The sequence below is a fragment of the Idiotropiscis lumnitzeri genome, chromosome 1 (assembly GCF_059441095.1).
Source record: "Idiotropiscis lumnitzeri isolate Australia: NSW breed Sydney's pygmy pipehorse chromosome 1, RoL_Ilum_1.0, whole genome shotgun sequence".
In the NCBI taxonomy this organism is placed as follows: Eukaryota; Metazoa; Chordata; class Actinopteri; order Syngnathiformes; family Syngnathidae; genus Idiotropiscis; species Idiotropiscis lumnitzeri.
This window is the reverse complement of record NC_142391.1, coordinates 34,024,213-34,041,410: the sequence shown is the minus strand read 5'-3', so window position 1 is coordinate 34,041,410 and position 17,198 is coordinate 34,024,213. Positions and strand designations below refer to the sequence as shown.

General features: G+C 42.0%; 1 protein-coding gene across 1 annotated transcript in view; it reads right to left on the bottom strand.

The window, feature by feature from the left end:
- setbp1 (SET binding protein 1) overlaps positions 1 to 17,198 on the bottom strand; it is a 41,343-nt gene that overhangs the window by 8,736 nt on the left and 15,409 nt on the right. The window contains exon 3 of the mRNA XM_088296878.1: positions 468 to 889. Coding sequence (XP_088153004.1) covers positions 468 to 889 — 422 coding nt within the window. The remainder of the gene's footprint in view (positions 1 to 467; positions 890 to 17,198) is intronic.

Genomic DNA, 17,198 nt, shown 5'->3' with positions numbered 1-17,198 from the left:
TCAAGTGAGTCACCAATCTGCTGCTTACGTCCCGGCACATCAGGGAGTATATTTGCATTGCATTTACAGAGCTATAAAGTGCTGCAGTATCTTAACAGGATTAATAGTTTTGCATTCTTTTATTTTTGGGGGGGCCATTTTGGCTTAAGGAGAGCCATCTCCATTCAAAACTCACACACACACACACACACACACACACACACGACCACCCCTACCTTGCAGAACAGCAACGTGATGTGTTTTTATATACCCTATTCAGTATTATTTTCCATTGCACTAACTATTCTCTTATCTAATTTATATATTTTATTATTGTTGTATTGCACTGGAGAGGGGAGCTCTCTAATCTCGTTGCACACTTGAGTACAATGACAATAAAGGGATTTCTGATTTCTGATTCTGATTGTTCGTGGATGGGTGAATGTTTTTGTTCAATGTGTAATGAAAACCACCATAAAGGCAAATACCTGCTGAGAGAGGTAAGGTTGAGAATACTGGCATCTGTAACAACTGGCAATTGAAGGTCCGGAGTCAAAGATCTCTGAGGTGAGTGGCTTTGAGTCAGAGTTTGTGGGAAAGGTGCATTTGAATCCATCAGGGAATTTGCACTCCTACTGGCTCCCATTAATTCTGCGGCTGGCTCGGAATCTGTAGGATTGGCTGGAGAAACCGAAGGTGCTCTAAACGTGATCCAGTCTGGGCTGACTTGGTGCTGCTGAATGTGCTGGAATTGTTGCATGTGGGGGTGCTGTAATGGTTGTACAGGGGAGAGAGTGGGTGCAGGAAGAAGAGCGTTGCGAGGCTGATGTTTGGGTGGAGAGGGATCTCCCAGTAGTTGCAAGAGGCCTCCTTCTCTCTGCTCAGGCATTCTGAACTGGCGCTCATATGTCTGTGGAAGACAGAAAAGAAACAATGAGTGGTTGCAACATTCATCACGACAACCTCAAAAAGCGGAGAGGGGAGGGGAAAAGAAAGAATATGCTAACAATTAGTGACCATTTAACAATAACAATTGCCTGTCTTCATAATATTAGGCTCCACAGGAAGATAAAAAAACATATTGTAACTACATATTTTGTCAGCATATATTGTGTCAGTGACTTGTTGTGCTCTGAGATTGTTCTTTTTCACTACCCGGCTGGCAGACTGAGGCTTTCAATACAGCTTGTGTGCATGAGCAGACCAAACAAAAGGCTTGTTTACAGAGCAATTAAATTCCTGTGGCAAGGATGTTGCATGCTGCGAGAGCTGGGGGGGGGGTTGGAAGTGGGAGGGGTCTGACAGCACACAGTGTATAAAACACAGTTGTGGAACTCAGCTGTGTCCTTGACTGCCCTTTCACTTGAAGTACGCACAGTCGTAACACCTATTGTTATTTGATTCTCGTCATTACTACCTCCACCGAGGGGGTCCTGTTTTCATCGCTGCTTGTTCAAGCTTGGATTCTTGTTCATTAATTTTGCAAGATAAGACATTGGTGTCGCTTGATTTCTCTGTAAATCATGGACAAATCCTAATGACAAATTTCAGTCATATGCAGGAAGTAGCTATGAAGGAGTGCAATTTGGTGCTGATCCAAAAAAGGAACTCTAGAGAGTACTGTGTTTTAAACCACACTTTGTTGGTTGCGTTAATGTGCTCTACATACTGTACTTGACAGAAGGAAAAGCTAATTTATAATTTGATGATGAGTTCATTGTAGAGCCCTTACTTCAGAGCTGATGGCAATTATTCACCACAAATGCATTTTAAATGTGTCGATGACACTGAACATGACTTTAATTAATGTTTTGCTGTCAGCCAGTGCCACAAAATGCTGTTTTGTTGGCGTAAATTAATTAAAAAGAAATATTAGATGACGCTAATTTAAAAAAAATAAATCAACATTTCACTCAAATAAAACAGATCATTTCAAGTAGCATTTGAGCTTGATATAAACTGAGGAATATCAAACAAGTGCTCGGCTTTCCTGCATTTGCAGGTATTATAAAATATCTCCTGTGCACAATGAAACACCACATTTTTAAATAAACAACTGTGTTTTCGTGTTTTGCGTGAGTCATTATCTTTCTGCAAGTGATTCAGCCTGCTTTGAATTGATTTTTGTCCTGAAAATATATTTATATGTGTCATGATGTCCTGTTATGTTGGTTTTATCAGTGTAAAATATTAAAAAATATTTTGCAGCTCACTAGAAATCCAATAGCTCCCCTTTCCACTACAAATTAACAGATAATTGTCAGTGGAGACTATCCTAGCTAAGGTGGACGGTATTTTATGGAACAGCCTGATCGATTATTGAAATGTACTGATTGATTCAGAAAAAAATTACAAATGCATTGCAAACAAATTATTTTATTTTTAGAAATGATCAATATTAATAGTTTGACTGTAATAACAAATGGAGTATTTTCTGGGTTACAAACATTTGCAGTGCGTCCTTTATAAATTTAAATTTGTTCTCTGTTGTAAGTTTAGCTACTCCTCGACCTCTTTCAGCATTAATGATACTTGTAATAAGGGAGAGGGATTAGTAAATTAGAAGATCGGCTCCGAACCGTGAATGGAAATACTTTATCCGTTCTGTGTGAGGAATCGTTCCGTACACCTCAACCAATAATCCAGATTTGATGTAGAATTGTCAAGTCAACTAATCAACTATACTACTACATATCAATGCTTAACGTTATAAGCATGTGAAAGTCTTTTACCAAAACAATACTGGTAAATGGTCAAAAATATGTAAATCTGTCCTGAAATAGAAGAAACTCACAAGTAAAATAGAAACAGTGAGAGAGATAAAGGCTTAATTTCGGCATCTGGTTACGATGACCTGTTTTACAACATTCTACGCTATGAAACAGAAGATGAGACCGGCTGGCTTAATGAAGAGGAAAACATGCGCAAGATTTCCACTAATTACGACACCGTCATGTACATTTGTTTGTCATGTACATTCATTTTTTTTTTGTGTTTTTAATTCCGTCAGAATTTGACTTTACATATCTTTACAAATGTGCCCTTGGTTGCTTTACTTGCAGGCTGGACACAAACTTGGGAAGAAATTGCAGCGTCTTCTAAAGTCTCAACAACATCCTAAATATTACCAGATTTATTGCTTGTCATTTTTTTTAAAAAAGAGGATTGGAAATGGACCTGCCACATTTCCTCCACCCATGCTCGCGTAACCCTGAAATCTTTGAGCACCGTTGACGAAAAATGTCATTCATGAGGATCCTAACGAGGAACACGCTCAACGCCAATTGCCGTCGACCACATTTTTATAAGGTAATGTATAGAGAAAAAAAGTCTTGGGCAGCTTGATTTGCAGCAGGAAAATAAAAGAAAAACAATAAATAGGTCCAGCAGATGGTAGCATTGGATCTCTTTGTGAAGAGCTCACCATGTGTGCCAACAATATGTAAGCTCCTAAAAACATGGCAGATCCTGGAATGTGAGCGTTACAAGCAGCTCGTGATTGATGAAGGCGTTTGTCACATTAAATCTACTAAAAAGAGTGTCTTCAAAGAGAGGAAAGATGTATGTATACACATTCACACACACACACGTGGCACGCATGCATGTACACCCACTACCAAATACTACTACTACTATTACGACAAACTACAAATAGCATGCAAATAGTTTGTAAAGTTTGTCAATTGTTACACTGGCGATTCATAGAAAATATTTTTTGCCATTAAAAGCACATTATGATTGTTGTAGCTAGTGTTTTATAGAAGAAAAGGACAGTTCAGATGTTTGAAGCGTCACTAAAGAAAAAATTGCAAGCATCAAAGTCACCATTGCATATAACAATGATCTTTTGACAAAAAGTTTGTTTTCTTCATTTTGGGGAGGGAGAGCTAAAATATTTGATTTGTTTGAAAACAACCCATATTTTACAGCTGCTTACTAAAAATGAGAGGCTCGAGCAGGGCTGGGCAAACCACGGCCCGGGGGCCACATGTGGCCCGTTAAATGTTTTAATTCGGCCCGAATAAACCCTGTGAATGATTTATTTTCTAAATAATGAGGTGTGTCAAATACATATATTTTGTTGTAATGCTTTGGTTCACTTTCATTTAAAATTTCTCCGGTGAGGTGAGGTTACCAAAATATTCCACCCATCTGCTCCTGGTCCGGCCCCTCTGTCAAATTTTAGAATCCATTGTGGGCCGCCAATCAAAAAGTTTGCCCACCCCTGATCTAGAGTCTCATCATTAGGTAGTTTTTGTGTGTGCAGTCACAAAACACATCACGCTGTGAATCTCGGTCAGAATACTCTAAACTGGCTGGTACTCAAGAGGTTCTCTTTTTTGGAAAATCACTGGCATTGAAAGAGTAAAAGGAGCATACAGCGAGGCACAGTACGCTAAATACAATCCTTGCGTTTAAAATTTCAAACATTAATAGTATTCATTGGAAATGCAATGATAATTCAAAGCATAAACTTTTTATTCCCTAGTTTCAACCCGCAGTCTCAATATTATCAGTTGTTTACTTTGTTTGTGCATGTATTATTCACTGGTTGCCCAGACATTTCTTTCATGATGGTAACAAGAAAAATGTTTTTAAATCACAGCAAATCAGAGACCAACCATCATCTTTGAAAGAGAAGGTGCACCACCTTAGAAGTTTCAACCCGCTTTTAAATCCACATCTAGTTTACTTTCAGCCACTTAAAACTGGGAAAGACATGCTGTGTTATACAACAAAACACTGCTTAACGTGTCATGGCCGCATAATCAGTGTCTGCTGGAAGATGAGAAATGGAGCAGCGGACGGCCTTTGTGGTTGAGCCTGTTATTAACAGACTCAGTATGACGCAACAAAACACCGCTCTGCTTCGCTGCAGGGAGATGTAACCTAACCACAGGCGAGCCTCTCAGCATGTACACATTGGCACGCAAGCGCACGCGCATGATAGATGCACACACTGTCAACGCTTTCACTCTTTCCTTTGCTCTATCAGTTACAAACACGTAAATGTGCACAGCCAGGGCCCCAATTTTAATCAAGATGGTTCAGCATCTTGCCAGATAATTAGCTTCTTGCAGACAGATATGCACACACAGCCAGCTCTGAATATATAATATAGTCATCACAAAGCACTTACTGGAAGAGAAAGTGCTTATTTTCTATATTTGAACTTGCCAATGTCTGCTTTTACCCCCATTTCCCTCTGCCTCTGTCAGGCAGTGACACTGGGTTTGTCCTTGCATGCTTGCTGCAGAGCCTTTTTATTATGGCACATTCTCATGAGCATGAGAAACCTGATTAACACAACATGCAAGCTTGAGAACACACACTCACGCAAACACTGAGCAGCATGAATGATTAATAATGCTGGAGTGTTTGGGTGCACACACACACACATACACACATGTTGTGCGACTGGATGCCCGTGTGCAAGTACGCTGACACAAAAACATCCATTCCATTTCAAGTCGCAATTCAAGAAAAGTTAATAGTTTCTTGTTGCTGCTATCATCACGTGTTTTGTGATCAATGCAGATCAACGAGCCAGTCCCAAACAAGCCCAACCATGACATTACTGGTACCGCCACTCTGCTTCACAGATGAGCTTGCATGTGGAGGAGCAGAGATAAATCTTTCAGATTCTGATAAAATGTTGCCCCACAATCTTTTCAGGCTGTTCTCTCGATATTGCAGCCTGGATTTCTTATGCCTGTTGCTAATGACTGGTCGGCATCTGCTATACTGCTGCTCAAGTCTTTTGCAAAGAGTAGCTTTTGATACTTTCACTTCTGCTCTCCAGAGGTTGTTGCTGATGTCACTAACAGTTGCTTTAGGATCTTTTGCAGATACTTCCCAATGTTTCCGTCATCAACTGCTGCTGTTTTCCTTGATCTAGTTATTCAATGGCTGTAACTTGGGAAAACAGTGGTTTCTTTATTCTTCAGGACATTCCAAATGGTTGTATTGGCTATGGGCAATATTTGTCTAATGGCTGTAATGGATTTTCCATCCTCTCTTTCACACGCTTGCTTTTCACCCAGAAAGCTTTCTGGTTTTAATGTTAGTTACACATTAAAGGAATTGTAGTATTCACATTAAAAATGGTAATAAAATGATAGCTTCAATCACAGCAAAAAATCAATAAATAAATTGATGCTTTTGGATGAGTGTAGACGATAGGGGGGTCCATGGACTATAAAATGACAAGCATCTGATACACACCAACATTCTCATTTTACTTACTGCTGCAAGTTAATGTAGACCAAGAATTGTAGGCAGACAATAAAATGACCTTGGTTAAAAAGACATAAGCACGCACGCACACGAACGTAAACATGCTAACAAAATGTATTCTCTCCACAAACCGCAAAGTAGCCACAAACCAATAATAAACACAACACGCATAGATCTTGTTCTTACCACTGAGAGGAGAGAGAAATACAAGAAGAAAACAAAGCTCCTCCCCCTCAGCCCCCTTTCGAGTTAAAGTAGATTTATTGGCACCAGTTCAGCTTTTTGTTCGTAGCTTCCTCGCCTCTACCCTTTCCTCTTTTCCGCAAACAATCCATGATTCATTTCCAGAGAAAACACACTCTCCTCGTCACACAAATAACTATGAATAAGTCTTATAAGTCTGGCGGCTGCAAGGGCTGTTGCCATGTGAGCAACCCACTACCGTGGCTCTAAAATGATGAAATGAATTGAAATGTCTGACCACATGTTTCTACTGAAAATATCACAAAGGCGTCATGTCGGTGTATTGCAGGCCGAGTTCTAATGTCACAGTGTTGATTTGGTCAGAAGCTTCTGCAGAGCGAATGCGGCGTCTCCTCTGCTGAAGTACAGTGAACCGTTGGATGTTCATGGTTCGGCATTCGGGAAGTTACCAATTCAAAACATTTTTGGGGAACCGACCCTTCGTTATTTGCTGATAGGCTCAACAAAGTGCTGCGACATCTTGTTGTCAAGGAACTCTGTTGAAGTGGGTTAAGGAGTATCATTTCGACCAAAATACTGTTACAACCAACGTCTTGTGGCACCTTGGTGTCAAGAAAACATCTACGTTGAACTAAGTGAGTTAGGGAGTTTCATTAGGAAAAAATATAGTACTTTGTCATCATCTTGCTACATTAAAAAGCAATCACAAACCATTATAAGAGTGTCAGTTACTTGTCGATTCTCACTATTTGGTAAGAGATGACATTTACTTAAGCTATGTGATGTTGCTTTTTATTGGTATCTTATTTTTAGTGCAAAATTCCTGTCCGGTTTATTAATGTCCAACTAATGTATATCTCTTATGACGGGTAAGGCTTACTCTAGTTTTTTATGCTTGGACTACATTTCAGAAAAATGCGCAAAACATTTTAAAAACTTGCCGGCACCCTCCTCACCTACGATATAGGCAGCACACCAGCTAAAGGAGAAAATATACCCGCTTTTTGCAGCGTGGCCGGCTTTCTCCTAATTCTTGGCATTTAGGATTTTCTTTTTCAAGTGGAATGAAGCAACAAGATAAGTATGTACTGCAGCAAGGTGGACACAATCATGCATTAATGTGATATTTTTTAATTATGTAAAATAATGTTCACATGTGGGTATTTTGGCCATTTCTCAAATAGCACAATAACACAGCAATGACAAATCTGCTCAAGCAATCAGCAGCCATCAGTGGTTTACATTACCAATACATTAAGTTAAAAAGGGAGTAGAAATAGTAACCTGGAAAAGGAACAAGCGTCCTACAGCAAGTAAAGTGGTGTTAATCCAAGGTGTCAGTAGGTTCTTTGCACTTTTTGTTCCTTTGAATCCCCCCACCCTCCTAAATCATGCTCATTCATTTATTGTGTTGAAGCCTTGGCAAGAGGTCTGCCCTCTCTGCATGCTCTTGCTTTAAAATGTGCCTTGTGATGTAAGTGCGATACCTCTGACCTGCAGCAGGGGGCAGCGATTTAAACAACAGCAAAGCAATTTGCAGGCATGACTGGGAGGTTTCAAGCACTTCCACATTGCTCATTCTCTGCCAGGTTGACCTAATATGTATTTACTATACTGCTAAGACCACACCTAAAACAAGCCTATTTGATGTGATCTTGCGTTACACAGCACTCCCCCTCGAGACTTTAAGCCCCGTGTTGAGGGGTTAAGGGTCATACTCCTCAGCTAGGTCAACAACCTTTTTCCTCACACGTATTCCTCTGGGTCAGCACTGCAATAACATGCGTTGGTCTCACAAAGGCAGTTTACCACCCAAATGGTAAAGGCAGATATGGAAGTGTGCAAATTCCCTCCCACTGGTGATGTAACCATCAGAGCGCAGGGGAGGAGGTCATGGATAATAAGTGACTAAGACCTGCAATCACCCTAGTGAGAGGCGATGAGTCGCTAGAGTCGGCATATAGTTTCTGGACAAATGTGTAAAGGAAACAGCAGGTAAACAGAGCTATGGATGTTCAAATGAATAAAGGGGCTACACTCCCCTCACCTCCGTTTTGCTATGTAGCAGCCTTTCCGAAAGCTTTGCTCTCCCGTGGCCTCTTTTGTTTTCCACTCTTGTATAAACTCACAAGTGGAACTTTTGCCTCACATGGAGCAACCCTGGCTGCAATAGTGCATACTGGGAAAGAACAACCTAGTACACGGGCACACCCAGATCACACAACTAGGCACACACACATGCACGCACGTATACACAGGGGCAAATCACACACACACACAGACACACAAACATGCTGCCCTTCAAATAGTTTTTCGCAGCCCTTTATTTGGCAGCATGCCCGGTGGTTAGAGTGTTTCATTTTTCCCTGTGTATGGAACTGGGCAGCTGTCCAGACAGACACACAAAGAGGAGGAGAGAGGGAGAGTGAGAGAGCGAGAGAGAGAGAGAGAGAGAGAAGGGGTGGGGGGGCACAGAAAAAGAGAGAGGGGTAGAATAGAGGAGGGGTGGGGGTTAGTGAAAGAATGAGAGCAGCAGAATGGGAGGGAGGGAGGAAGAGGACCAGCAGAAAAACAAGGAGTGAGTTTGCCGGAGTATTTGCAAATTTGTTCCCTCTGACACCTTATCATGATATTATCCATTTCTCCCCATACACACACAACACAACATTGGATCCTACTGCCACAGTGGCCTTGAGCCCTCTTCACATCACTTTTTTTCGTACCCGCGTTTCTTCTTTCTGGACCTGACCACTCTTCCCCTGTGGGAACTACCACCACCTCTTCTCGCCCCCACCCCTCCCCCAAACCCCCCACCTCTCTCAAGCTCCATTCAGAGTGCTGTTTCCCTGTGATCTGTGTTTCTGACAGCTCCACACGCACGCACACACACGCACACACACACACACACACGCACAAAGAGCCCCTCTGCAAACAAACACCATGAATTCTAACACAGCTTTGTATCTGCAGCACTTAAAAAGTGGCTAGAAGAGGGGGAGGGCAGGAGGCCTGCATGCGAAGAAAAGAAGGGAAATGTGATAGAGGGAGAAAAAGAGCTGTAGCACCGTGTTGATCTTATGGTCACTCTCACAGTATCACCCCCCCCCCCAACACACACACACGCACACGCATACACACACACACGCAGAAGCCCCTCACCCCCACCCCGTCCCTGTTTCCCGTTCACTCGTTCTTCCCACCAGTTCTCCCGGGAATAAAGACTTCCATTCATGCGCCTGAGGAGACCCACAGTAGGGGAGAGAAAAGAGGGAGGAGAAGGAAAAGAGGTTTGTGGGGGGAGGGATTGGTGGTGTCAAGGTGGGACACTGTGGATCATTGGGATCAGGGCGCAGTGCCATAAAATTGTGTGGATGCGCGTGCATGTGTGTTTGCGCTCTGTCCGAGACAAAGCGTCACTATCTCCGATCTGGTGACATGTGCGCCAGCCAAAGCATCTTCTGGGAAAGTTGGGTGGGAAAGTTTGGGAAAACGGCTCTCAATTCAAAACTTCCAACGCTGCTGTGTTCAACCTGTAGCGCAAAATACTTGTTGTGCATTTTGGTGCTTCTGGCATATTTTTTGTAAATATGGCATCTCACACTGAGCCTTTCCTGCTTTCCTTATTTCAGCATTCAATCTTGAGTAAATATCTCCCTTAGCTCGTTGCTAAGCAGAAACCAGATTCAATACAAAGCAGTCTGCAATAAAATATTCCCTCCCACATTAACAGCAGTAATACTGCAGATTGAAGTGCTCCTAAAGATAGAAAGAAAGCACCCAAGTCTTCTCATCACACTGAAAAGAGTCAATCGGAAGAAAAGCCTTCGATTGGCAGAACTGCAGCATGTCATTAAGGCCCAATTGGAGGTTGTCACATGCGCACTAATCACACACACATTTGCATGCTACACAAAGTATACATCTAATCCCTGCTATTATCTTTAATGGTGTGTGTGTGCACCGAAGGCGTATGCATGTGGGGTTTGTGAATAGCACAGCAATAGATAGCGATTTGCTTCTTTCATAGTCAATGCTGACATCCTGTATAGAGAATTATTCATGCACTTGTTCATCCCATAGGAATAATAGACATGCAGTGTCACTCACACGCAAACACGGCGTCGATGTTGAAACATAATCAATGCACATGTTGAGGGGAGTGAACTGAAAGAATTTCCCACTCGCAATCACAACGCAGTGAAACTCTGTACAACCAATCAGACGACTTTGGTACAAACGGAAACAATTAACAGCCATGAGCTGCCCTAAATCCTAACGGATGACTTCCTGTGTGGAATGATGGGTAATTCAAGGCAGAAGCTGTGCTGAGATTAAACACTTCCTCTCTGCCAAACAAGGGTCTCGAAGGCAAAGCTGACCTGACTGATTACTTATTCTCATGCAATGCATCACTGTCTTGTTAGGGATGCTTCGATCTGAGCAGGCCATTTGACCATTTGGAGAAACAAAAGGAGGAAATTACTTGAACTATCAGTTTAAACATAAAACGTATTTTATAAACTCCGTGCATTGCCTAACAAACGGATATAAACTGCACAAACCAAGTTAGTTTAAAATTAATTCCAGAGCAACAGTTGGCACTATAGCCATGAACATTAACTCATTTATTCCCAGCCGTTTTCACGAAAGGAAACACCTCAATCACAGCTGGGGGTTTTTTCTCTTTTTTGACTGATTTTGTAACGCCTGCACAATATTGTGTTCTAAAGATAAAAACATGGAGCTATGACGCCAAAAAAAAAAAAAAAAATCAATAAAAAAAATAATAAAAAAAAGGCTATGACGTATAAATACGTCTTTGGGAGGCAGGGACTACAATTTTGAAAATGTAAATATACGTCTAATGGATTGAATGAGTTAAAAAGATTTTTGCCGGAAAAGAGTCACTTGCATAAAAGGCATATCAACAACAATAAGACCACAAGGAGATTGCAGATTTTTTTCCCCTTATTTTCAATTAATGAAAAAGTACTTACACCATATTCCAATTTGCACAAAACAAAGTAGTGGCCGCTATTGGCAAACGGAAGGTAAGACATAAAGTCTGACAAACAAGAAAGCAATCGGTATCGACACCTGACTTCAAAGGAATGTTTTAAAGTAGAAGTTGAGTCTATATGTCACCATTAGTGTAAAGAGTGGATAGGAAACTGGTAGCGGCACAGAATATGTGGCGAAGAAAATGTTTGACTTGACTTCTGCTTTAAGGCCCTAAGATATGAAGAATATCTGGAGACAAATATTCAATGAGTTAACAACTCAATACATACATTTGCTTCACGATTGAGCCGTGTCAATGAAAGAATTTTGGGATAGTGAGAGTAGTGTAGCAAAAGAATGCTGCCTTTTTGTGAGCCTCTGAGTGGGACAGCCTTTGCGCTGTTATTATATCATATATTATTTCTAATATTTATTATAATTCAGAATCTAAAATAAGACTGGCAACATCATATTTTCTCGATCGACTATGGGGCAAAATGTTATTGTGTCAAGTCAAGTCAATTTTATTTGTATAGCCCTTAATCACAGACAGTCTCAAAGGGTTTTACATAGCCACAATCGACATCCCCGATCTTAACCCCCAGGAGGGCAAGGAAAAACTCAAAAAACCTCATTAGGGGAAAAGTGAGAAACCTTGAGAAGGGACCACAGATGGGGGAATATTTTTTAATGTGGTGTTTTTTTATTTTTTTGTCAGCATTCAGGCACTGAAAAGAGTTGGAAAACTAAAATAATTTTAATAGAAAAAAAGAATTCTCCTTCTGTCTGAAAAGTTTCTTTTTGGTGACCAAAAACCTTTATAAAATTCTTTGGAGTTTTCCCCACCCCAAATAGCTGTGCTGATATGGAGCGGACACGGTCTGAGCGACACTGGCAGAGCTCAAGATGTGCTGTGCCGAATTAAAAAGAGCTATAATTGATTATGTCAAGGATAATTCCTCTCTGAAAAGTCCTTAGATGATCCCCAGCTTGTCAGTAGAAATGGCGGCAGGTTAGAGAGCCAATGTAATGACATCCTCTGTGACAGAGAGAATGGGCAAAGTGAGACACAATAGTCTTAACCAATCATGCTGCCCGCCTCCCCTCAGGCCCCCTCACGCAAACAATAAACGGCTTTGTGTGGGGCTGCACTCCACTTGCTTCTCCACATATACACACACACATACACATAGACATAGACACACGTGTGCAGTGAGATCACAGCATGATCTAGAACATTTTAACTCACATCTCAAGCAAAATCTGTGCATTTATACAAGAGTTAAAACGCATGCACTTTGCTAACAACCTGGCCCTGTGCGCAATATGTTTCCCTCCAGGGCTGGGCACATGACTGCAGCTGCCCCCTCGTTCCCTCCTTTAGAATAGCTCCCCTCCTGGTTGTAGGTGAGAGGTCACATGGAGTGACATTCCTCTCAGTCTGAGAGCAAGCAAGGACTGCAGTGAGCCCATGGAAATAGAGAGAGAGAGATGGAGAGGGCCAAAAACACAAGGGGCCAAAAAAAAACAAAAAAACAACAGAGCAAAGCAGGTAAAAGATGAGGAGCACAAGGGATTTGGGAATGTGTGCGCGTGCGTGTGTGTCTGCGTGTGCGCTGCAACGGACCACTAAACAGAAGACTCTAGTGGCTCTTCCCTGCCTCATAGAAACAGCTGTTTGTTTAGTCTGAGCAGCCTCGAGGGATGTACACGCAGACAGAGGGACACACAGACAAAATTACCATCATTTATTCATTTTGAAATTTATCCTTGAGAGGCAACTAGCATAAATAAACAGTGGACTACAGAGGGATTACTTTACAAAGTCTTGTAGTAAAGCAGCAGGAAACTAAGAGGGAGGATTGACTCATATAAATGTCAATAGCCCTTGTTCTCTCATATACTCTCAGATATCCTAGTGTTTCTGTTTAGCAGGATTTCACAGGGCCTATTGATTGGGGTGACACAAAATTTTACGTGAGGGTGAGACATGAGCACATAAGAGGGCTGGGGAATTTAAAAATAAATCCTGAATTCTTCAGTGACATGCATCAGCATGTATCAGTGATGGCCATTTGGCAGTGGGTAGGAGGACTTTATAATGAATGAACAATTGACTAGGACTTAAAATGTGTATTTGTAATGCGATTGGAAATCATGAAATAAAATGGAGAAGAACTGTAAGTTAGGCTACTTGTTAACAGGAAGAAAGCAATTTGGATTGCAATGCAACTCTATTTAAATCTGTCTATCTCTGTATCTATCTATCCGTCTGTTCGTCTGTCCGAATTTATTTTACAAAATACAAGATCAGACATAGTTGCGGAAAGTTTCTAGCAGCATCCAATTTTCCTTGGGGCGTGGTTTTAATGCATTCGGCGGCCACACCCACAGTGTTCGAGAACGGCCTGATTTTGCACAAATTTGAACTGTCAACTTTTTTAAACTTGGTGATATTGTTGATCAATCAAATCAGGGAGTGTTGCTAACGACACATTTTTGTATGTCAAATTTAGTAGACATTATTTTCACATTACACATTGTAAAATTTATAAAAGAATTTGTAAAGGGGATTTTGACTGCTTGTTTCCAGGAAAACAGTGTTTTGGAGAGCAAAAATTCATCTAAGGTTGGGAAAATACAGTCGACCAACTGTGTTGGGTCAACCACAAAAATGGGTCGAAACAAAAATGCATGCCTCAAAAACGTTTTTAATAATTAAAACAAAATTTTGTGGCAGAGAGAACCAATGTTTGGCCACTTTTGTGTTTCCGCAGACATTTTCAGCTGTGCTGTCTTCCAGCCTTCAGTTAAGTCCTACTTAGTCCGACTTGAATAAATCCCCCTCATAACACCATCATTTATGGCACCACGACTGGAGAAATAATCTACAGACATACGCTTATGCACTACTGAGTGTTGGACCACCTCGGCTCACAAGAGAGCTTCACTTGAAAGATCCGTCTGCAATCAATTCCACACTTTTCCCGCTTTCGTCCATTCTGGATTTTAAAAAATCAAATGGTCACCGGGTTAGATTGACTGGTGTCGATTTCTGCATGGCACTGCCCTCTCACAAGTGATTATAAAATCACAGGACATGTTCGCACCTGCGGCACGGTGGACGACTGGTTAGCACGATGGCCTCACAGTGAGAGACAGCATCGGGCGTAGGTTCGATCGTGGCTCCGGCCATCCTGTGTGGAGTTTGCATGTTCTCCCCGTGCCTGCGTGGGTTTCCTCCGGGTACTCCGGTTTCCTCCCACATTCCAAAAACATGCATGGCAGGCCGATTGAACACTCTAAACTGCCCCTAGGTATGAGTGTGAGCGTGGATGGTTGTTCGTCTCTGTGTGCCCTGCAATTGGCTGGCAACCAGTTCAGAGTGTCCCCCGCCTACTGCCCGAAGATAGCTGGGATAGGCTCCAGCACCCCCGCAACCCTAGTGAGGAGAAGCAGTACAGAAGATGGATGGATGGATGGATGTTTGCACCTTCAACGTAAGGCCGGCGAGAAGGCTTACTGTAACCAACTCATGATCTGATTGGCTATCTATCAACTGTGAGAGCCCGTTCACTCATACAGCACAGAAGGCCGCACTATTCATTCTGAAGGCCTTGGAAGAATATTACGTGCCACTGGTACTAATTAATCTGCCTGACAACACAAGCATTGTGTGTAATATCTATCTATCTATATATATATATATATATATATATATATATATATATATATATATATATATATATATATATATATATATATATATATCCCCACAAAATTATGTTGGGCCAGCAGAGAAGGCCTTGAAGGCCTTGACCGCCTACCACTGTCTATTATCAGCTGAGCTTTTATAAGCACTTAGAAATAAATCCAACCTATTATTGGTCGAGGAACCATTTTTGGCGACTTAAATTTAAGTCAATAGGGCTTTTGATTTAACATCATCTAATGTATTGGCCACGAATGGACCATATAATGTTACCAAGATTGCTTTGGATGACACATTGCCACTGTCCTCTTATGGTTTCACATTTTATCCTCCCCCCACTCCAACACATATACACACACACACCCACACACGCCCCCCCCCCACACACACACACAAAAAATCACCTCATGACAAGCACATCCCAGGCAGCTGAAGGGGCCATCAGATTTCACTGACAAACACACTTACGTTTCAAGTGAGACATAGTGAAAGTCAATACTGCACCTGACTCTCCAACAGCCCTAACCCATACTAATCTAATCCTTAATGGACCCTCCCAAACCACTGAACGATACCGAACCACGATGTACACAAAGACACACAAATGCGCACACACATACACATGGTTGTATTTTGACTCAGCAACAATGCTCATTGTTAACATTTTTACTCCAAAATATTAATGGATGATTACCTTCACTGAAGTTTTTGCCATTTATTTTTGCAAGTATTGTAAGGACAGGTCTTCATTAGAATGAACATTGAGCCAGACTGCTTATTATGGTCTGCCTACATCTGCCTGAAAACCAACAACGACCTGCTGGGACAGGGCACAATGGCGGATGAATGCGGCTTGACCTCTAGGATACATAGAGAAGACGGTTTGTGTGTCTGATTGAGAAATTAGCTACAGTCCCAACCAAATGGTCAACGTGCACACTCATGCACACATACACGAACACGCACACCCGCACACGCGCACCCCCCCCCCCACACACACACAAACACACGCACAAAAAGCACAAAAAGAAAATCCAGCCCCGAGGGAAAGAAAGCAAAGGCCAGACTCCAGTTGTCTCAACCCTGACCCTCTCGCACAAACAAACAATCCAGTGCGCATGCACATACACGCGCACACACATTCACAAATGTAGAATCCAGCTATCACCTCAAATTTTGAATGTCCATTAGGGTCACAGTTCATCTCTTCTTCAGCATTCCTTTGTGTCTTCCAAAGTGTGTGTGGGTGTGTGCATGCGTATTTGTGCATGCATGTTTGTTCGTAAAAACGTGTGTGTGTGTATGTGTGCTCACTGGGAGTGACCTTGCAGAGTCATTCATGTAGACCCATAGCAGAAGCAGCATCACAACAGAGCTAATTAGTGTGCAACCTTGCTTAGCTTCATGAAGACTGTGCGGGAGCTGCATGTGTTTGTGCGCGTGTCTGTGTGCATGCAGGTGTGTGTCTGGGTGTGTGTGTGTGCATTTTGTGGGAGAGACTGATGAACAGAATGTGTTTTGTCTGGACGGTTCTTCAGTTTTGAGAGTCGGCCAAAAGCAGATCAGAGGTTAGACATGAGGTGTGCGTGTGTGCGTGAATGTGTGTGTGTGGCAGTTTGCGTGTCGGTGTGTGTTTCAAGCGTGTACAGGGTGTGTATGGGGGTCAGGCACAGATGGACAGCTGGTGTTTCAGCGGTGCTAAATCACTTACCCCTCCCCAGCTTGTGTGCACACACACACACACACACACCCACATACATTCACACACACGTACGCACACACAATACATACATCCCTTCCCCCTTCAACCATCAAGAAACGCCCCTTAAAACATTCCCAGCTCTTGCTTTCTCAACGAGTTCAAACTGACGACACAATAAAAAGGGTGGCCATTTTCTCCAGGATGACACCGGACACCAAAAATGTGAGTGTTAGGTCAGGCCGTATTAGAGGTGATCATTTCATGTGAATAAACATTCATAAATCACTCAAGAGTTGCTCTCTGCAAGCAGGACGATTCACATGAAAGCACAAAACTGACATACACAAGGCTATTTTATGAGCT